Genomic DNA, 24,235 nt, shown 5'->3' on the forward strand with positions numbered 1-24,235 from the left:
CTTTTTAGGGGACACATAAAGGAAATCAACAAAGGACTGAAAAGACAGTACTGAGGAAGACCACTTTAGCCAGTGTGGCAGAGGCAGTTAATATTAGAATTTTGCACCAGCAACACCCAAATCCTTATTGTAACCTTCAACTTTGATTTGGAAGAAGTGACAAGATGCAATTTTTCTGGGAATAGAGGGTTAAGAGAGGGAGTGAGGGAGTAGCATTCATTTGGAAAAGCTACAGACAGGAGATAAAATTCTGGGAGGCTCTTACTTTCCCATTGTCCAAATTCCTAAATTCATAAAAAAGTTTTCTCTATCTACAGCTGGTGGTTTGTCCCTTCTGACACCCAATAATGTTAGTTTCTCTGTGTATGGGTACAGTGTTGTTAAGAAATAGGCACTAAATGCTTGTTTTGATCAGTTTTCAAACTACTTTCAGGCCATCTCTCAATTCTCTCTCCATTGCTGCTTATTCTGTCTTTTGTTCTTTAGAAATCAAGACCTTTGACCTTCCTAACACCACACCATGGTTAGTTGCCCAATGTTTGTCTTCCCTGCAGGATGTAAGCTTCATATTTGTCAAGTTCATTGACGTGTTCCTCCTCAACTAACATAGCACTTACTACCTAGTTGGTATTCATTAAGTATTTAGCGGAAGGAAGAAAAACAAACACACAAAGGAAATCTCCACACTGAGTATTGATAACTCAATTTTTCACAACACAGGTACTTGGAGGATGTGGTAGTATTTCCCAAAGGTACTTAATTTTTCAAATATGCAGGAGGATTAACAATTTCCTACCAGTATAAATAATTGCTTAGTAGAAATGTCAGATTGTGATTACTAAAGTTGAATTATATTAAGGTTGATCAATGGTTGGTTCAAGTACAATGAAGCTTAATATCTTAGAGCAATTGCTAACTGTTGTCGAAACCTTGGAAAGTCTACCATGTTTAATGCTGAGTAAAATGTAAAATCATGAATTTAGTCTGATTTCGAGAGTGTACAATAAGCAGTGAGAGACCCAGACAAAACCATGCTAGTCCCTGAGCACTTACAGACAAAGTACTGGCGCACTAGTAGGCAAAGGAGATGAGGACTTCCCTGGGGGTCCAGTGGTTAAGAATTTGTCTTGCAAAGCAGAAGACGTGGGTTTGATCACTGGTCTGGGAACTAAGATCCCACACGCCAAGGGCAACTAAGTCCACACACTACAGCTACTAAGCCTATGCCCTCTGGAGCTCATAGGCCACAACTAGAGAGCCTGTGAACCACAACGAACAATCTCACGTGCCACAACTAAGACTTAATGCAGCCAAATAAATAAATATTAACAAATGCATGAAAGGTTAAAGAAAGCATAGCATTTGTGTATTTACGTACATTTTGTACATGAACAGGGGAAGGCATGTTGATAAACATATCAAGTACATTTCCCTGGCATATTTAATCCTCACAACTCTAAAATATTATCATTATGCACCTTCTATAGATGAGGACACTGGGGTTGAGAAAGTGTGGAAACTTTTCAAGGTCACACAGCCTGTTGGTGGTAAATACAGAGAATATTACAAAGGCAACGAGAGGATTGAAAGGTCTAAGAAAATTTATGAGAAATTACTTACAAGTACTCTAGTGGAGATAGGAAAACTGACATTTCAAAATAAACCCTGGGTCAAGAGTCTTCTTTGTTCTGAGAAAAACTACGAAGGACCCTTTAACATATGCAAATACACACCAATTACCTCTTCACAGTTTTTGGAAGAGTTAGAAGTGGAGATGCACTGGCCAATGTTAAATGGTCTGGCTGCTTATTTAATAGTTATCCTAGGACTTCAATGCCTTAGAGAAGATTATTTCTCTATGGATTTGGAGTGTGCCTGGCCTGTAAAACACTGATTGCTCTTAAGAAATTGCAGGCGTTCTTGTTTGAGAGGTTGTTTGAGGAAAACAGAACTGAGACTCTGAGGAGTAAGAAAAAAATGAGTTCTTCCTTAAATTTAAAGAACTAGTAAATTAGGTTGTCAAGGCTCCAGTTAAGATTAGATGTCCTAGAATTTATTGATATTAAATTTTACATGACATTCCCAAAGGCAATATGCTTTGCTTATAGGGAAAGCACAATGGAGTCTATAGTTAATGTAATATATGCATCATATTTCTTTGAGCTCATGACAGAAAAGAATCATCTTTTCATTAACAATTTTGGGACAAATGAATATCCACATGCAGAAGAATACATTTGAGAAAATTTAAAAAGAATGAAGTTGGACCCCAACTTCAAGATATCCAAAACTTAACTCAAAATAGATCATACAGATGACTCAAGCTCTTGTATGGCAGAAACCAACAAAACACTGTAAAGCAATTATCCTACAATTGAAAACAAAAATTAAAAAAACAAAATGGATCATAGTCCTAAACTTAAGAGCTAACAGTATAAAATTTTTATTAGAAAACATAACATTAATTTTTGTGACTTTGGATTCTTAGATATGATACCAAGAGCATGACACCAAGAATAAAACGAAAATAGATAAACTGACCTAATCAAAATGAAAACTTTGGTGGTTCATATGACATTATCAAGAAAGTGGAAGACAGAATATAGAATGTGAGAAAATATTGGCAAATCATATATCTGATAAGGAATTTGTATCCAGAATTAAGTGGTATTATAATACAACAATGGAATACCAAATGAATGGAATACCAATTAAAAATGAGCATAAGATTTGAAGCTATGTGGATCACAACAAACTGTGGAAAATTCTTAAAGAGATAGGAATACCAGACCATCTGACCTGCCTCCTGAGAAATCTATACAGGTCAAGAAGCAACAGTTAGAACCAGACATGGAACAACAGACTGGTTCTAAATTGGGAAAGGAGTACATCAAGGCTGTATATTGTCACCCTGCTTATTTAACTTATACGCAGAGTACATCTTGGGAAATGCTGGGCTAGATGATGCACAAGCTGGAATCAAGATTGCTGTGAGAAATATCAACAACCTCAGATATGCAGATGACACCACCCTATGGCAGAAAGTGAAGAACTAAAGAGCCTCTTGATGAGTGTGAAAGCAGAGAGTGAAAAAGTTGGCTTAAAACTCAACATTCAAAAAACTAAGATCATGGCATCTGGTCCCATCACTTCATAGCAAATAGATGGGGGAATAATGGAAACAATGAGAGACTTTATTTTCTTGGGTTCCAAAATCACTGCAGATCGTGACTGCAGCCATGAAATTAAAAGACACTTGCTCCTTGGAAGAAAACCTACGACCAACCTAGACAGCATATTAAAAAGCAAAGACATTACTTTGCCGACAAAGGTCCATCTAGTTAAAGCTATGGTTTTTCCAGTAGTCATGTAGAGATGTGAGAGCTGGACCATAAAAAAGCTGAGTGCCACAGAATTGATGCTTTTGAACTGTGGTGTTTGAGAAGACTCTTGAGAGTCCCTTGGACTGCAAGGAGATCCAACCAGTCCATCCTAAAGGAAATCAGTCTTGAATAGTCATCAGAAGGATTGATGCTGAAGCTGAAGCTCCAATATTTTGACCACCTGATGTGAAGAACTGACTCATTGGAAAGACCCTGATGCTGGGAAAGATTGAAGGCAGGAGGAGAAGGGGACAACAGAGGATGAGATGGTTGGATGGCATCACCGACTCGATGGACATGAGTTTGAGCAAGCTCTGGGAGCTGGTGATGCACAAGGAAGCCTGGCATGCTGCAATCCATTGGGTTGGAAAGAGTAGGACACACCTGAGCGACTGAACTGAACTAAAATATAGATCTACAAAAACCGGGCTTCCCTGGTGGATCAGCAGTAAATAATTCGCCTGCAGTGCAGGTGCCACAGGAGACTCGGGTTTGATCCTTGGATCTGGAAGATCCCCTTGAGGAAAGCATGGCAACCCACTCCACTCCAGTATTCTTGCCTGGAGAATCCCATGGACAGAGGAGCCTGGCAAGCTACATACAGTACACAGGCGTCCATTGCAAAGTGTCAGACATGACTGAAGTGACTTAGCAGGCAAGCACATCTCCAAAAGCAATGTTACCAACAGTCAGAAATGCATAATAAGTTGTTCAACATCAACAGCCATCAGGGAAATGAAAATTAAAACCATAGTAAGATATTACTTCACACTCACTATGACAGCTACAATAAAAAAAGACAATAAGAAGTGTTGATAAGGATGTGCGGAGATTAGAACCCTCATACACTCTTAGCAGATTATAAAATGATTGAGACAATTTACAAAACAGTTTGGCAGTTGTTCAAATGTTAATATAGAATTACCATTTGACCTAACAATTCCACTCCTAGGAATATACCCAAAAGAAATAAAAACATGTGTCTACCTTGAAAAACCTGAAAATGAATATTTATATTACATTACTCAGAACAGCCAAGAAGTGAAAACCCAAATGTCCAACAACTGATGAATGCACAAACAAAATGGTATTATTTCCATACAGTGGCCTATTACTTGTCCATAAAAAGAAATGAAGTACTGATTCATGTTACAACATAGATGAACCTTGCTAACATCATGCTAGATGAAAAAAAAAAAAAAAATCACAAAAGGCCACATATTACATAATTCCACTTACATGAAATGTCCAGAATGGGCAAATTCATAGAAACAGAAAGTAAATCAGTGGTTGTCAGGGGCTGGGTGGAATGAGGAATGACTATTAATGAGAACAGGGATTCTTTTTAAGATGATGAAACTGCTCTGAAACTAGATGGTGGTGATGGTTATACAAACTTTGTGAATATGCTAAAAATTAACTAAATCATATATCTTAAATTGTTGAATTATATGGTAAGTGACATAAGTTAATAAAACTGTTACTAAAGAAAAATGGTAATAAAAGTCAAAGACGACACTTTAATGAAAATTTTTTAGAGACAAACAATAAAAAAGTACTCAATTCAGGGAAACAGACTATTTTAGAACAAAACAGTACCTCATAGGCTGGCAAAGGCCAAAGCATTTCTGTTTCTATTAAATTCTTATACTGGGTGATTCATATATTCATTCAGTTTAATTTATTCCACAAGGACTTATTCAGCACCTATTTATTCATAAATACCTATTTTCTGGGTGATAACATTTGAATACAGTAGGAGAAAGTAACTGTTGAACTTAAGATTAAGAAAATCCATTTGTTGACTCTCATACTCACTCACCCTCATAAACTTGGCTACTTAAAAGACAGTCTATAAGATATAATTAAACTAAATTTTACGAGGTCAAGCTAATAGATTGCTCATATTATAACATTGAATTTGGGGTAGGGGAGAAGGAAATGTTATGAAAAACAAACAAAATATGTGAAATGCTAATGATATAGAACAATGCAAATATTTGGCAGCAGATTAATGCTGTACTTGTAGTTAGTGTACACGGGAAAAACATATATCAGGAATAAATTACAGACCCGTTTAGCACAGAATTTAATCTCTGGTAAAATATCTAACAGAATAATTTAATTCTTGGAAAAACACAGACATGCATACGTGGAGACACACACACACACACACACACACACACACACACACACACACCTTTCATCATGTCCTTGAATTTGAGATTTAACCTCTGAACTCTAAGGCATTTGTTCTCACCAGGGGTCACGTATTATAGCTAGCTGTAAAGTAAAAACTAGCCAGGAAGGTGCATAAAATACACGTCAGCTAGGAGCCAAGGGGCTTGTTCCGATTTAGAGCCCACTCAGTGAAAGGTGCTGAGCAGGAAGACAGTGGCATCAGCCCTTGACTGCACAGGGGCTTCTGCAGTCAGAAATGTCATAACACGAATCATAACAATACGTGAGGGACCATAGTGGAACTGTTACAGACACAGGTCGGTCAGATACTTTCAATGTGATGACAGCCAGTTTCGAGGACTTTAGCATACCCGAGAAACGTCAAATTCAGGGAAAATTACCTAGAAAAAAGAAGTCCAGAGAGAGGGTCTAGGGGCCAAAAAACTATTCAGAATCTTTAAATCCTTACTCTATGGAGAATGAGCCATTCCTGCCTATTTTAGAAAAGGCCTATATAGGGCTATTCCTGGAGACAGGCAGAAATATGCTGGTGAAAAGAAAAGGCTGCTCTGAGCTTCTGCAGCTACCTTTTTTCAGTATTTCATCACATCATATTACATACAGATTAAGACCCCCTTTTATACGCCCCAGAGGAGAGCACAAAGCGTGACACAAAACTGGCCCTGACTATCCCACGTTTAACCCAAGCCGTCCCTCTCAATACTCTGCTTCCTAATACAGCTGAGTTACCAAAGCACCTGGCTTCAGTGTCACTCCTATGTGGTTTTAATTTTTCCTTGATAAATGCGGTCAGGAAAGAAAAGGTAAAGATCCGGGCATACACTGGTCACTAATTTTTTACTGTGGCCATAATCAAGTTACCACAAATTTGGTGGCTTACAATAACAGAAACTTATTCTCTCGCATTCTGAAGGCTTTTAGCCTGAAACCAAGGTGTGAGCTTCCAGGGTAGCTCAGCTGGTAAAAGAATCCTCCTGCAATGTAGGAGACCCTGGTTCGATTCCTGGGTTGGGAAGATCCCCTGGAGAAGGGAATAGGCTACTCACTCCAGTATTCTTGGTCTTCCTAGGTGGCTCAGACAGTAAAGAATCTGCCTAACAATGTGGGAGACCCGGGTTTGCTCCCTGGGTTGGGAAGATCCCCTGGAGGAGGGCATGGCACCCCACTCCAATATTCTTGCTTTGAGAATCCTCATGGACAGAGGAGCCTGGTGGGCTACAGTCCACAGGGTCGCAAAGAGCTGGATATGACTGAGCAACTAAGAATAGGAAGGTATGGTCAGGCTGTGCTCACTGAAGGTTCTAGACGACAATGGCCCCTGGGCCCTTCCAGCCTCTGATAGCTGTTGGCCATCCTGTGTGTCCCCAGGCAGCTTCTCTCTAGCCTCTGCCTGCATGATCACAATGCTTTCTCCTCTGTGTCCTCTCTTTTGTCTCCCGAAAGGAACTTGCCATGGAATTTAAGGTTCAAACACTTAATGCTGGATGATCTCCAGGTCCTTAATTTAAGTATATCTAAAAAGACCCATTTTCCAATTTGTTCCACAACTGCATTCTCATTTTCACTCAGCATTTGTTGCCTCTTGGTATAATGCAATTTTCCAAAGTGTTTTCCGTTTTAGCCAACAATGTCTTCACATTGAAAGTTCCAGATGAATTATCTTTTGGTAAATTACCATTTTAAACCACTACAGGTGGTCAATTGGATTCTGAATTTGAATCTTAATCTGTCACATACACACAATTGAAAAAGAATGGGATACTATTCTCTATGTTGACACCTCCTCTCATTCAATTCTGTTTCTACTTTCAACTATCTGGCAACACCTAACTGATGATTGACCAAACATTCTTAGAATGCTTTTGAATTAAAAAAAAAACAAAACTCCATATTCATCGATTTACTCATGTACTACTCTTTGTCACCCAAACAGACACCAAATTGGACTGAGTTATTATATATATAATAAACCAACTTGGTTAACTCTCTATGTTACTGAAGGGCTTCCCTGGTAGCTCAGGGAAAAATCTGCCTACAATGCAGGAGACTCCAGTTCTATTCCTGGGTCACAAAGATTCCCTGGAGAAAGGAAAGGCTACCTACTCCAGTATTCTGGCCTGGAGAATTCCAAGGACTGTATAGTCCATGGGGTCTCAAAGAGTCACACACGACTGAGTGACTTTCACTTTCACTTGACTTGCATACTTTACTGAGAGAGAAGAAAGCAAACGAGAGTAATGCTGTATACTTGTGGATTTCAATTATTTTTATATCAAAATTCATAACTGCCTACATCACTAAGAATCAACAGCACACCCATGTACTGACTAGTTCTAAAGTTTTTCTTATGAAATTTTCAATAGACACCCACTGTCACCAGTAATGTCTTTTTATTATTATAGTAAGTGGCACACAATCTTAAAGGAAATCAACTCCAAATATTCATTGGAAGGACTGATGGTGAAGTTCCAATACTTTGGCCACCTAATTTAAAGAGCTGACCCATTGGTAAAGATCTTGATGCTGGGAAAGTTTGAGGGAAGGAGGAGAAGGGTGCGACAGAGGATGAGATGGTTGGATGGCATCACCGACTTAATGGACATGAGTTTGAACAAACCCTGGGAGCTGGTGAAGGACAGGGAAGCATGGTGTGCCTCAGCCACGGGGTCGTAGAGAGTTGGACATGACTCAGTGACTGAACAATAAAGTGGCAGAAAGTACCTACTAAAAGCAGTATTTCAGAAACTCAGCAAATTTTGGTTTGAATTCTTCTAACTACTCAAATGAGAAAATGTTATTTTTTTTTTTATGGAGAATCAAAGCCCTTCATTGATATATGTTAGCAGCTCTGCCATCCAAATATTTCTTAGTTAAGTTTTAATTGACCTAAATATTTACAAATTATTTATCCAAACAGTCATCCATCAACATTTTATTGCTCAGAACAAAAGTTTGCCTATTTAAGCAGCCTTTCTAATTAAAAATCAGTCAAGTCAGTCCTGGGTTTGGCCATCTATCAAAACCCCAGTTATTGTTCTGATTGCATATTTCATTCTTTGGCTGTGAAAGATAAACTAATTATTGGATATTAAAAGCAATGAACATTTGAAATTTACTGTGAACACACAATGTGATCAAGGCTCAAAAACCACACTGCCAAAAGCCCCAGTCAAGTATAGTACAACACTCTAAATTTAATACATTAATCTTTATTACCATCATTACCACAATTGTCAGATGGTACTCAAGTTAAGAAAAACTCAGACAACGCTCACTATAGTACTCACAAGAAGAATCTTTTTCAATGATGCTTTTTGATCATCTACTGCTCATCAATGTGATCTTTTCACCATAAAAAGTATTGACTGCCACATAACTGATAAATTAACTGAAATTAATCTCAGAATGGATTGCTTTATTGATGCATCTTATACATATATAGAGAGAGGACACAGAAGTTGAACATGGGGTGTTTTTTGCACCTAAGAATCTCTTTCATATATTATCTTCATCCTTCCTTTTTCTTTCCTTCTCTCTTTTATTTCCTTCCCCATAATACAAGCTCAGGAGGTAGATAGGCAGGGTCTGAATAGCGTACCAACCTAGTGTCTTTTCCCCCTTCATGTGAGGTACCAACAGAATTCAGTATATCCATCACTTCCTTCAAAAGAACACCACCTTGCCATGGCCAAGACAGCAGGCAGGGGACTTATTTTTGTTGAGTGACTTAATTTTACCATCAGCAATTTGGAGGTACTTATGTATGATTTATAGTCATCCCCAGCAGGAGATGATGAGTAGCATAAGTCTTTTGCTGTGAAGATCTGAACTGTTGTAAAATAGCTGAACTTCTTCCAGGAAGAAGGCCCCAAACAATGTTTACAAAGCAATCAGTCTGACGGGCTAAAATCTGGAGTTATTGGATTAGTCTCTTGGAAGCTCTTCATAATAATCTACATTTAAAGTACATCTCTTTCTCATGTGGGGAGGAATAATATGAGAGTAAAAGAAAAAAAACTTATAATAATATGTCATTTACTGCTTGGGGATATAAAGTTTGCCAACCCACACTTATTTATCATAAAACATCAATATTCAGAATGCTTTGCAATCTAGCAATAAATTGGAAATTTGCATATTAACTTTTAGAGAAGAAATATTGTTATTAATTATTCTCATTATGGAACCTGAAACCAATTATATTAAAATTACAGTCACAAATATATGCATAATTGTGGTATACACATTATGGTTTTAGATATTAATGGTAAATCAACATTATGACAATATCAAGGAAGCCTATAATTAAAAAACTAGAAACAAAATAATAATGAAGTCTATGAAAGGCTATAAACACCTTTAGAAATCAAGTTTGTGTCTACAAAAGAAACATTCTACTAACCGCTCACAACTATAGTTTAAACATGAATTCCATGAGAAAGAGTAGTTTTAGCTGTCATGGGGGAACTATGCCTGTCATCTGCCCAAAAGTAAGGTGGCCAGATTCTGATGCTGGGTCCTCTCCCTTCCACTGCACCCCTTGGTTAAAGTTACCTCGTTTCACTAAGCTGCAGATTCTTAATCTATGAGATAAAAATAATGCCTATACTTTGGGTTATGTTGAAAACTAAGTGGATGCTTCCAAAGTGCTTAGCATAATCTCTGACCTGGAGTAATCAAATCATAACAAAAAATAATAACAACTAACATTTATTAATGTGTGCTAGACAATAATCTAAGAGTATTTTGTTGTTATTCAGTCGCCCAGTTATGTCCAACTCTTTGCAACCCCATGAACTGCAGGAAGCCAGGCCTTCCTGTCTCTCACCATCTCCTGAAATTTCCCCGAGTTCATGTCTATTGCATCCAGCCATCTCATCCTCTGACGCTCTCTTCTCTTTGTGCCCTCAATCTTTCAGGGACTTCTCCAATGAGTTGGCTGTTTGCATCAGATGACCAAAATACTGGAGCTTCGGCTTCAGCATCAGTCCTTCCAAAGAGTATTCAGGGTTGATTTCCCTTAAGATTGACTGGTTTGATCTTGCAGTCCAAGGGACTCTCAAGAGTTTTCTCCAGGATCACAGTTTGAAGGCATCAATTCTTTAGTGCTCTGCCTTCTATATGGTCCGGCTTTCACAATCTCACATGACCACTGGGAAGACCATAGCTTTGACTATATGGATCTTTGTCAGCAGAGTAATGTCTCTGCTTTTCAACACACTGTCTAAGTTTGTCATAGCTTTCCTGCCAAGAAGCAATCGTTTTCTGATTTCATGTCTGCAGTGAGTTTTAGAGCCCAAGAAGAGGAAATCTGTCACTATGTCCACATTTTCCCCTTCTATCTGCCCTGAAGTAATGGGGCTAGATGCCTTGATCTTACTCCATTTTATGGATAAAGAAACTGAGGCAGAGAGAAGGACCCTGTCTCAGGTCACAGGGTTATAGAATAAACTGAATTTCAACCCAGGTACTCTGACCTCAGGGCTTGTGTTCTTACCACATATAACTAACCTCTTAATAAAGGTAAGTTGTTATTCTTATTTTTTAAAAGACAGAAAAGTGGAAAATAGGGGAAAGAGAAGAAAAGACAGATGAAAAATATAGAGGCAGTTATTTCATCATTTTCTCATGTTAGGAATCATTTTGTGCTTTTACTAGGAATTATTCTTATGCCTTAAAATTTAATCTTCATAACAATCCTAAAAAAGAAGTATGGCCATCCCACAGCTCAGATGAGAAGTCTCAGTTCTAGTAGCAGTATAAAACACACAAAGTGGAAGGGAGCAATGGACCACACTGCACTCTATCTAAACTTAGGCAAAAGAGAGTCTCATTTTCTCAAGCTCACATCCACAATTTTTAAAATAGTGACTTGGATATTTTGTAAGCCTGTAAGTGTGTATTACAACTTACCTTAAAAATCAAGATCTATATGTCAGAGAACAAAATTGCCCTGTTGACTAACTGTGCATGGTGATTCTCAAGCAGATTTGGGCTGGTACGGTGGTGCTAGTGGTAAAGAACCCACCTGGCAATGCAGGAGACATAAGAGATGTGGGTTCAATCCCTGGGCTGGGAAGATCCCCTGGAGGTGATCGTGGCAACCCACTCCAGTATTCTTGCCTGAAGAATTCCCATGGATGGAGAAGCCTGGTGACCTACAGTCCATAGGGTCACAAAGAGTTGGGCATTACTGACGCAACTGAACACATATACACACTTGGTTGGAAAGTGGGTAGTGAGGATGGTGGAGCTGGAGCACTTCATTCTATATAGATACAGCCTCTGAAAAAATCCCCACCATGAAGCAGTGAAAAATAATGAACTGAAATTCCTTCCAGTCCTGGCCTGATCTTCTGATTCAGTTGCCTACCTAAGAATTAAAGAACATTCAACTTGCTTTTCCCCTTGCAGGGTGGAGAGCTGAAAGGAAGTTGCTGAACACTTCACTGAAGCTATGCATAATCTCAGGCCAGGTTTTCAGGATACAAATCAACTTTGACGGCATTTCTGATGTGCTTAGTGCATGAACTTTTTTATTAGGCTAAGGCCTCCTGACACAAAACACCCTTATCTGGAATTAGGATACCAACTGTCTTCTACACAAGCTCAAGGTAGAAATATTTGCATCCACCTCCAAAGCACTACCAAAGGAGCGTCAGAAAGTCCTTCAACAGAGTGGTTCAACTCATGTCCCACACATGGCCTGATGACTTTAACATCCAGTCCTTATAACTTATTCATTTATTCAACAGTTATTATTGTAAGTTTACTGAATGCCAGGTGCTGGGTAGACCCTGGTAAACTAATCAATCAAGTCTGCTGGCCAAGGGGAAACATAAGGACTAGATAGTAGAAAGGGCATTGGTAATCTACCATTAGAAATAGGCTAAGTGACAGATAGAGAAGTGGTTGCCCCTGGCTTAATATTGCAGGGGATGGAAAACAAAATGTGCTCCAAATTACATTACAACACTCTAAGCTCATGAAAATGTCCACACCTCATCAGTTATGCTGTGCCTGTTTAATCAAGGAAAGATTTCTGTCCTAAAGATATTGAACTAAGAAAAGTGGAGGTCCTTAGAGGCATCATCTCCATTAACTAGAATTTTTGCTTATGTGAATTAATTCATTTTTTAAATGCTGAGTACAAGAGATTGCCAAATTCTGTCTACAAAAACAGCATGATGATATTTTAAAAATAAACCATAAATGATATCAACCTTATAAGACTGTCATACAGATAAAATTATAGAAGGTATATAAATGAGATTTGAAGGTAGAACATATTTGATAAAGATGAAGAGTTTTTTTCCTTATAAATCAAAGTGAGTCTAAAGCAGACACAGGACAAGGAGCCCCAGAATAGGAACTGAAGCTGCTCTTCTTTGGCTTTTACTTATTAGTTATGTAAATAACAGTATTGTAATTATTTCAGTCTTTAATTTTTTAAAAAAAGATACAAGTCAGGAAAACATTAAGGTCCATTTCAGCCATAAAATCATTTGATTAAAATTGAAGAAATAGTCTCACTTGTGTATTACTGTGCAGTAAGTATGGTCAAAAGACAATATTTTTTTTTTCCCTCAATGATTATGAAAATGCTTGGGGAGAAAGCAAACATTGGTAACATTCAAAAGATGCGACTGTCTTACTTTACCTCATGTCACTTAAAAAAAGATATTTTATTCTAAACAATTAAAAACAATTTTTGAAGAGAGTCAATGTCTTTTTTTTTTTTAATTTAAAAAGGATAGAAAAGAAAGATCTACAAACTACATTAATAATCAAGGTGATAGACTCCAGGAAATGACAAGAGAAAGAGTGTGAGTTTACAAAAAATATGTATCATCCCCCAAATAACTTTATACATATATTTTCTTTGTGGTATCATTGAATAGGTAATTAATAAAGGAATTCTTTATTCCTATATATAAATCATTCTAGACTGTGGAGACACAGAGGGGACAAGATAGTCTCAGCTTTCTCAGAACTTAGATTCTATTAAAGAAGTCAAATAGAGAGAAAAAAGAAATACACAAAATTGTTCCAGGTCATAATAAGTCCTAATGATTGAAAATGATGCTGTTATGAAGAAAAGTAGAGGGCTACAAGAAGACAGGCAGAGGACAGGAGAAGAAATGCTAGGAACCGCTTTTTCAGAGACTGTGTCTAGGTTAGACACGCGTGTGTGCTAAATTGCTTCAGTCCTGTCTGACTCTTTTGCGGCCCCATGAACTGTAGCTTGCCAGGCTCCTCTGTCCATGGGATTCTCCAGGCAAGAATACTGGAGTGGGTTGCCATGCCCTCCTGCAGGGGATCTTCCTGAACCAGGGGTAAAATCTGCATTTTCTGCACTGGCAGGAGGGTTCTTTACTACCAGCGTCACCTGGGAGGCCCAGGTTAGACATGGTGATATGGAAAATATCTCTTGGGAGGTCACACCTCATTTGAGAACAGAGAATCATAGAAAGTAAGCTTGTGAAGGATCAGGAGAAAAGCAAATAAGGCAGGGAGAGTGAAAGTATCAAGGCCCTGGTGCAAAAGATCATTTGTCATCTTCAATAAATGAAAACGAGACCACGGTAATGAATTTGAGATTTATTCTAAGTGCAGTACAAGATGTAATGCAGGAAAGTGGAATGATCTCATTTACATGCTTAAAAGATTACTCTGGCTGTTTTATGATAAATGGTTAGGGAAGAGCTAGAGAAGATGCACAGAGAGCAGGTATAAGCGGATGTGTAGAAACAGTACATCTTGATTTCCACCAGGCAAAAGTCCTCATCACTCTAAGAGCAAGTAGGAGAAACTGGGGTTCAAATGTAGTATGCTCGGGTAATTTTGTAGCTAACTGAACAAGAGGACGTGAAGGATATTGATTTATAAATTTAATCTCATTTTAGTGGACATTCTCTACTGGCAGGCTGCCCTGTTCAGGTCAATATTTTTTATCAATTATTTGAACGGACACACGCTTATCACATTTTCTGCTACACTGAATGAGAAGAATAATCAATATGTCAGATTAAACAACAAAAAAAAAAGATTTAAAACTATTTCAACTGTGATGGAACAAAGGGTCACTACTCAGAAGGTGAATGTAATAGAAGTAAATATAATATTCTGGATTTAGGTAATAAAATAACATGATTGGGGAGCTCTGGATTAATAGCCATTCATGAAAAATCAATCCTCTGTTTTTACATGAAATAAAGTTGAAATATGAGATTGGAGCTTTAAAAAAACAAAAAAACAAAAAAAACCAGTGAGTATCATTATCAGTCCCATTTGCCAAAAGAGATGTTCATTTCATGGGATACTACTGTTCCCACTGTCCTCTGCAAAGGTCAAGACACATGCATAGAATTAAGTACATTTCTAAAGGGTCACTGCTTGATAGATAGTTGAGTGCAATTGTGTTGTGAAGAAATTGGTTGTGGATTAAGTACCTAGAGAAGAAAATAAACATGGGACAGGGAGCATGACCATTTTTCAGATTTGAAGTCTAACCAAAATCACAGAGTAAGTACCAGAAATGAAGATGAGAGATTTAAATACCTACTTCAATTTCAAGGAAGAGATATTGGACTTGTTTTTGTGTTTTTGCACAACTAGAGCGACTACAGTTCAGGATGCTGTGTAATGAACAGATAAGCTCTCTATCTTCAGAAAATTTTTCAAACTGAATTATTATCAACCAAGGATTCTGAGAGTTATAGGATATTAGGCATGAAGAGTGGGGAAAGCAGGGTAGACGCCAAACTCAGGCCACTCAAATGCAAAATGAGTGGGAGAGCTTTTACTTCGGCTGAACTGTCTGTCTTATTTAAACGTGAACGTGTGACCGCATGCTCAGTTGCACCTGATTCTTTATGGCCCACCTGTAGCCCACCAGGCTCCTCTGTCCATGGAATTTTCCAGGCAAGGAAACTGGAATGGGTTGCTATTTCCTCTTCCAGGGGATCTTCCCCATCCAGGGATAGAATCCACGTCTCTTGTGTCTCCTGCATTGGTAGGTGGATTCTTTACAGCTGTGCCACCCAGGAAGCCCCTGTTTAAACGACTGTAGCTGAATATGAGATTCTGTCTTTCCAATATTTTTGGTAGTAGAAATGTATGGACTTTTACAAAAGGAGAGTCTTAAGAGTTAGTAATTTATGTTTTAAATGTCATAAATTAGAAAAACAAAAAGTTGCTACTGGTGCTATTATTGTTACTGTTTTTAAAAATTTCCCACACCGTGAAATCAAAAAATAAAAGAAAGTTAATATGGAGGTTTCCCTACTCTGGGAGTTTATGATCATTTTCTAAAATGAATCCAAGAAAATCTCCTTGTTAAAAATAAATATAGATATTAGATTTGTGTTAAACGAAGAGAAATAAACCCTGGTTCTATACCACTCAATCAGACATACCCTCCTTTTTTTTTTTCTGCTCACCTTAGATTATTTGGAAGACTACTTCAGAAGACATTCAAAAATAAAATAATCCTGGAGTCCCATATATACCTAATACTTAGAAAACTCTTTTCTGAATTAATAAAAATGCCACCAAATGGCAATAATAGATTAAGCACTGGATACTAGGTATATTTGGTGTTGTGTTTCCTGAGAGGATTTTATTAATGAGACTATTCTACAGTGTTACTGCCAACAGACTTCATAATTAGGAAACATTTGACATTAATGCACTGCTATATGAGTTGGGATTTTACACAAGGAAATATATAATCATAAGCAAATACATACATGCTTAAAAATACAGCAGAACAGCCATCCTCTAAGGCGTCTATTTCAAATGTGTACTGACTGCTCTTGCCCCTGGATTTTACTTTCAACTTTCAACTATTTCTAAATTCCACTATCTTTCCATATGCTCATAAACTTTTATTAGGCGGTGGTCTTAAGAGATGGCAAATTGGTTTTTAAATGTTTTAAACCAGAAATACAAAAGGTAAAGCTTTGATTGTCTCTACTTTTTGTTTATGTAATGGCTTTCAAAATGTCCCTTTTCTTTCAAAGAAGAAAAAGAACTAGAGAATTACAGGATTAATATACTACCAAGATTCTCTGTTTTCCAGCTGTGAGCTTTATGGCTAAATCACTTCGCACATTGACTATTAAGTTACTGGCAGTTCCATTGCTTGCTTATACACTCTCCTTAAAATGTGTGTGTGTATAATCTATTGTATATGTAAACTTTATGTGTATAAATTTGAGTGTATGTGAATTTATGTGTATAGAGCATCATATAACCAAGTTATCATATAGTCAAACTATCTCAACCCTTATAAGTTCAGATGAATCTTCCCATTCAGATTTACCATTTATCCTACAAAAAAGATATTTTGCAAATATTAAAAAAGGTAAAGAAGACCAACATAACAAATTGAAATCTCCTTGATTTTTTAAGATAAACTGCTTTAAAGGTTGATTGGTACAATGGCACAAAAATTCAAAGTCATAATTGCAATATGATATAATTGCTACTTACAAGCAAACTGAAGCTTTGCTTCTCTGCTAACAATTGTTCCAAATGAGTTTGTTGCTATGCACTGGTACATTCCAGCATCTTGGGTTTTATTGGGGTTATTGATCAACAAGCTGCCTTCAACAACACTGTAGCGGAAATCCATACCAATGTCAACATCTGTTCCGTTTAACTTCCACCTATAGTATAAAAATGCCAGTAGATAAAGCCTTGTAATTTTAAACAATATTTCTGAACTGTCTAAAATATATATAAAAAAAACTACAAATAGCATGAAATATCACTGTGACTTTTTTTTAACCACATTAAAAAAAAATTAGATAAGCTCTACATAGAAATGGTGTCAACACAAATGTTTATGAAATGAGCACATCCTTTGTAGGTAAACTGATATTAAAATTTTAACATCTGTTTTTATGACTATTTACAGCGCTACAGACACTTCACTCCTTTTTTCCTTTTTTTTTTGAAATTTCCCATAGCATCTTGTATAAGCATCTTCAATAGCACTCCTCAGTAAAAGTTCTTTTTCTGGTTTGCTGTCATTCTTTAATAGTTCTATAGAGATAACAGAATACCCCATTTTCGGGTAGATGGCTGAGTATTTGATGAAATTGCAGCAGATTTGCTTTGACTTGGTCCTTAATATAACTGAAATGGCTGACTACAAAGCAAAGGAATTCTATTGATCTTAGGAACCAAACTAGCCTTAACCATGGATCACTTTGAAGATCTCCTTAGCTACTGGCACTCAAACATCAATCAACCAGCCCAATAAACTGTAGATTAGGCCATTAGGTAACAGACACAAAGTTTTGTTGTTTTCCTGTTTGTTTACTCAGGTCATCTGAATCTGAGCACACAGTCTGGCCCAATAAATTAGTTTTAGTGGGACTCACACATTTAAACAGCAAAACTTTAGTAACAAAATCTATTTTTCTTATCTTTTCTGTTTTTCTAAACAGCCAGTAGCATTCCAGAGATAGCTTATTTTTACCAAAGGGCCTTTCAGTAAGTTGTTTTAATATGTACAAACTTTCAAACTATTATAATACAATGACTATCTTGGTTTTTTCCTCTTCCTTCCCCACCATCCTACATAAAATATTCAGTTCAGTTCAGTTGCTCGGTCATGTCCGACACTTTGCGACCCCATGAACCGCAGCACGCCAGGCCTCCCTGTCCATCACCAACTGCCGGAGTCCACCCAAACCCATGCCCATTGAGTCGGTGATGCCATCCAACCATCTCATTCTCTGCCGTCCACTTCTCCTCCTGCCCTAAATCTTTCCCAGCATCAGGGTCTTTTCCAATGAGTCAGCTCTTCACATCAGGTGGCCGAAGATTGGAGTTTCAGCTTCAACATCAGTCCTCCCAATGAACACCCAGAACTGATCTCCTTTAGGATGGACTGGTTGGATCTCCTTGTAGTCCAAGGGACTCTCAAGAGTCTTCTCCAACACCATCAATTCTTTGGTGCTCAGCTTTCTTTATAGTCTATCTCTCACATCCATACATGATTATTGGAAAAACCACCGCTTTGACCAAAAAGTTCATTTGGGTTTTTTCATAACATCTTACAGAAGAGCCCGAATGAACTTTTTGCTTAAACCCAAATCAGGTAATGAAAATAGCACCATCACAGTATCTGAATTATCATCAATAGTTTCCTAGGAGGATTCACACTAGGGGACCAAAAATAAAGCAAGACTAGAGCACAAAGAAAATTGATGAGAAACAATAACAGGACTAAAGAGTGAGAAACAGTCATTTTATTTCCTTCAAACAAACAAATAAAAAACACAATATTTAAATGTGTGCATATATATACATACTCATTGTGCACCCTCTTATAACATTCTGGGGCTCTAGGGCTGGTGTGCATAGTATAAAAGGACTTAAATGCAAAAATGAAAGGTCAGTTACTTTCAGATTTTGGATACTGGGTATCAACAAAAAACATTAGGGTGAGTGCTTTCTTTCCATCAAGATGTCTCTCACACTGCAATCTTAAACCACACTTTTTATAATGAAGTCTTCCTCAATATCCTTGGTCAAGATAAATCACAGCTCTCCCCAACCTCCTACAGAATTCTCCTTACTTGTTTAGGTGGGCATTCTGCCTTCACTTTAGATGGTTTGCCCATATCACTTTTGTATTCTCCTGTCAGTTATTTAGAACTTGACACTCAATGTTCTTAATCAATGCTTGTGGTATTTCACTAAATATTTTACTTCTTGGCTGGATATTTTAGCTGTGTGCGTACACAACTTATGAAGCGTCCTAGCCTACCACAGCATAGTGGTGTATGTTTGTTCATGTCTGTGTCTTTGAAAAGTGAAAATAGAGAAACAGAGGGGTGGGGAAGGAGGACCTGATCGGGAAATGGGACATAACTCTTTATGTGTTTGTTTATAAGAAGATGGGTATTAGAAATTGAAACTGTTCTTAAGCTTGACAGTAATTCTGTGTTCTGACACAGACAAGAAAGTAATAAGCAATAAAAAGAGAACAGCCAGGTTATATCTTAGCAGGTCTATATGCTCATGAATCTCCAGAGCTGACTGCCTGCCCTACATATTTTTTGAGTCAGCTGGTCACATCTCTATCATAACTCTCACTTCAAATGATAGCTGAGCAATTTAATGTGACAAATCTAAAAACTCAAAGAGGAAATTGCAATATAATGTGAGCCACAAGCAGAGTGTGGAACTCAGGAATGAGACCACGTGAGTCTTTTTAGAAAAGTCTTAGTAGGGATAATGAGAACACCTCTGCGGGTCTGTCTACACTTGTCATCTCAACTGAAATGTTCCGTGGAAAGTCCATTAATCTACTTTATTACCCGCTTTACATACAACACATTATTTAGAAAATAAAGTGCTTGCTGTGAAATGCAGCCGAGTCTCCTTTACAAAGCCCTATACCAAGTTTTATTGCAATGCAGTCACTGTTCATTTCAATTGAATGTGGACTGCATTGAATTCCTTATCTTATTCCATACTGAAACAGTCTTGAAAAATTCACAATTTATTTTCAGTGTTTGAGGAGTCTTTTAAGAACTGGTCATAGAGAGGTATGCTCATTTGGCACACGGAGATTTTCCCAAGGGCCAGGGCAAATGGGTGAGTCTCATAAGCTGATTTCTACATCACTTGGGGAAACACACCACCATCCTCTTCAGAGAGGGGGCTGTGCACAACCAAATGCTGTGAAGCTCTGGAAGGTACCATTTTTCAGACCTTAGTGTGAAGCTATCTATGGGATGTATTGTAGCAAAACATCCCTTTTTCTTTGTTCACTGTTTCAAATTGGCAGCTAAGAAGGGGAAGGGCCTTTCTGACCTGGAATCTGTAGTCTGCAAACCAAGCTGAATATTAACTTCACAGTAAAAGTACTTCCATCGAGTACTTGACCATCCTTTCTGACGGGAAAGGGAGGCTGAGAGCTATACGTAATGTCACATGACCTCAGGGAACGTTAATACAAGGCAAGTGTGCACAAGTCAAAACTTCTTAAGTTTTTCTGGGTCTGGGTCAATCCTTTCAAAATTGAGGGGCAGGAAACAGCGAAAAGACAAGGCTCTGTTCAGGGAATAAACACAAAGAAGAGAGGTCAATCAGGGTGCTTGAGGGAAAAACCTAATGGTGAAGATCCCCATGGAGAAATCACCTTGAATTTCTCCTATGAATTTCTCCCCTTCAAAGTCAGCCTGAACCCAGATAAAGTCCAGCCAGAAAGATGTTGAAAATATCTGATCTCCATTCTTTCTCTTGCTCTTTCCTTCAACAAAAGGGAGTTTTTTAGCTCCTAGGTACCAATGAGCTATTATTTCATGAGAAACTGCCTAAAGTATAATAAAGGAAAAGAAAGTACACTGTAACCAATTCCTAGTGCACGTGATTCAAAGTTTTTTTCTCAGTGTTTCCCAGTAATCTTTAAAAACATAATAGGTTTCTGTTCCTCTGCTTGTTTTAAATAACAAAGCAAGCCCCTATATCTAGCATCACAATGTTACAAAGGCAGTGTTAATTAAAGGTCACAGTTTGGGGAGAAACAAAGCAGCAACTTGCCAAATTCAGCTGCAAATTTTGTTTTCATTTATTGCTCACATTTGAACTTACACTTGGCAATGTACTAAAAACTGGGGGCCATTGTATCATCATTTATGTATGTAGGAACCTTTCCCAGTTGCATTTATTTATTTATACTACATAAAGCATTAAAAAACTATTTGATATAGCTTTGAATTCAACTTAATATAGGGAGAATAACTACATATTCTGATTTGTCCAGGACAGTTCTGGGTATACACTTATTGTCCTAGATAATCATTAACATTGGCCTTTTGCTCTCAGAAGTGTCCTGGTTTGGATGATAAAATACATGTTCATCCTAATTATATGGTCTATTGGAGAGGGTTTTTTTTTTTTTTTTCTTTCCAGAATATACTTCCTTTTTCCATCCCTTGACAACAGATCATTAGCCCTAAATTCAGTTAAGTATCTCCTTTTCTGTGAAACTTTTATTGATATCCTCCCTTTGTATCCTGAAGCAGACCTTCTTTCCTCATGACTAGAACTTGGACGTCCTTTTCTCACACTTAACCTTGTACTTCCTTCTCTAGGCACTCACCACCAAAGTATACTACTTGAACATGTAGTTTATTCAGCTTTGAATTCTTCAAACCTAGCATGGTACTGGAACATTGCAGCTGCCTAATATGGTGGTTTAAACACCTTTCTTAGAGGATGTATTTTTTAGAATCCTAATATACACCCTAGTTCAAAGCAGAACTACCATGAAGGAATCTTGTGTGGAAATCCTACATAATTCAGCCAGGGTCATTCCTGAGTCAACTCCATGGACTAGACTTCAGTCTGAAAAATCAGTGGAGTGGTCCAGTGAATAAGGCTATGTTTGATGAATAAATGAACTGGCACATGAACTAAATCCTAAAATAATTTCTACTATGTTAATGCCACCATCCTTCCAATTTGGAACCTATCTACTTCAGTTCAAATTCTACTTCTATAACTCTTGGATGATTCCAATCTCTTCTTCCCCTAAACTGTAATACACATGCCATATATTCTTTTGGTTTTCACATACTACTACATATTATTAGCTTAAGGTTTATATCATTAAATGTGAATAGAGACAAAATTATATTTATAAGATACACGTGGTGTTGGAGAAGACTCTTGAGAGTCCCTTGGACTGCAAGGAGATCCAATCAATCCATCCTAAAGATCAGTCCTGTATATTATCATGTATATTATCATATGTGAAACAGAACACCATTCCATGTTCAATGCATGAGACAAGGGCTCAGGGCCGGGGCAATGGGATGACCCAGAGGGATGGGATGGGGAGGGAGGTGGGTGGGGGGTCCAGGAAGGGGAACACATGTAAACCCATGGCTGATTCATGTCAATGTATGGCAAAAACTATTACAATTTTGTAAAGTAATTAGCCCCCGACTAAAATAAAAAAAAAAAAAAAGATCAGTCCTGGGTGTTCATTGGAAGGACTGATGTTGAAGCTGAAACTCCAATACTTTGGCTACTTCATGCGAAGAGTTGACTCATTGGAAAAGACCCTAATGCTGGGAAGGATTGGGGGCAGGAGGAGAAGGGGACGACAGAGGATGAGATGGTTGGATGGCATCACTGACTCGATGGACATGGGTTTGGGCAAAGTCCGGGAGTTGGTGATGGACAGGGAGGCCTGGCGTGCTGCAATTCATGGGGTCGCAAAGAGTCGGACATGACTGAGTGACTGAACTGAACTGAAGTTATAAAGAATCACAGGACAATAAAGATCTCTAAGAAAAAGAATATTATTACTTTTGAAGTCTCCTATTTCCATTTTCATTCCAATCATTTCCCTGTCAATGGTTCATGATAACTCCAAATTTTTGCTATTTCATTCTTTTGATTTTCTTTATGATTTTATCATGTATGCTAGTATCCTTAAACAACTACTCTATCTTACCTGCTTTGGAACTTAATAAATACAGGATTATATTGTTTGTATTCTTTTGTGACTTGCTTTGTTTACTCAAAGTTATGTTCCTATGATCGTGTTGTAGCTCTAGTTTATTCATTTTCACTACTTCGTTGGGTTACCTTGTATGAACATGTCAGGTTATATTCAGTATATTACTTATGCTAAATTTGTTCTTTGAAATTTCTGTCAATCTGATGAGTTTGAAAGAGTCTGTCATTTTAGTTTTAATTTGTACATTTCTGTTTATTAATGAGAGCTGTTTATTCCCTGGTGGCTCAGACAGTAAAGGGTAAAGAATCCGTCTGCAGTGCAGGAGACCTGGGTTCGATCCTTGGTTTGGGATGATCCCCTAGAGGAGGAGGGCATGGCGACGCACTCCAGTGTTCTTGCTTGGAGAATCCCCATGGACAAGGAGCCTGGCGGGCTACAGACCATGGATACGCAAAGAGTCGGACACGACTGACTAAGCACACACAGGGCACATTTACTAATGGTAATCTTATTGTATGTTTAATGGATATTTGTCAGGATACATTTAACAGGAGGCTTCCTGTGTGTTGTTTTCAGTCTTGCGTGAATTCTATGTTCCTTAACAGCACCTGAATACAGGTGCCAGAGAGCTGGCAAGCCGGCTTTCGGGAATAATAGAAATTCATGTATCTCATTTGTATGGAAATTCCATACAGTGAACAGCAGCCATTTACAACTCTTCCCTTCCTATATGTAAAGTAACTTTTACAACCCCCTCTATTGAGGATGATTCTAGCCTCTGGCTTTCTGGATGACTTGTTAGATTTTTTTTCCCTGACTCTGCTAAAAAGGGCTATCTTGTAGGAGAGTATATATATGCCCATAATATGTTAAATAAACGCCTTTGTTCCATCAGAGAACTGGTCCCTGTGTCTTCATTTTCTCTCTCGCTTTCGCGCTCTCTCTCTCTCTGTCCCCTTCACGTGGCTCAGCCTCTTTTCTTCTTTCACTTTCTTAGCAGTCGACTCTGTACCCCCGAGTTCCGGTCCATTAAAGGACCACAACAGATATTTTAATAGTCTTTTCTAAGAAGTACCTGATCAAGTCTTTTGGTAATGTTTTAATTAGTTTACATGTCTGTTACCTTTTGATTTGTAGGAATTCTTTAAATAGT

General features: G+C 37.8%; 1 protein-coding gene across 1 annotated transcript in view; it reads right to left on the minus strand.

Annotated features, from left to right (window-relative positions):
* Positions 1-24,235, minus strand: part of CNTN4 (contactin 4) — a 1,007,382-nt gene that overhangs the window by 322,762 nt on the left and 660,385 nt on the right. The window contains exon 6 of the mRNA XM_081528227.1: positions 17,082-17,257. Coding sequence (XP_081384353.1) covers positions 17,082-17,257 — 176 coding nt within the window. The remainder of the gene's footprint in view (positions 1-17,081; positions 17,258-24,235) is intronic.

Source organism: Giraffa tippelskirchi, chromosome 9 (assembly GCF_054371585.1).
Source record: "Giraffa tippelskirchi isolate mGirTip1 chromosome 9, T2T-mGirTip1v1.2.pri, whole genome shotgun sequence".
NCBI classification, from domain to species: domain Eukaryota; kingdom Metazoa; phylum Chordata; class Mammalia; order Artiodactyla; family Giraffidae; genus Giraffa; species Giraffa tippelskirchi.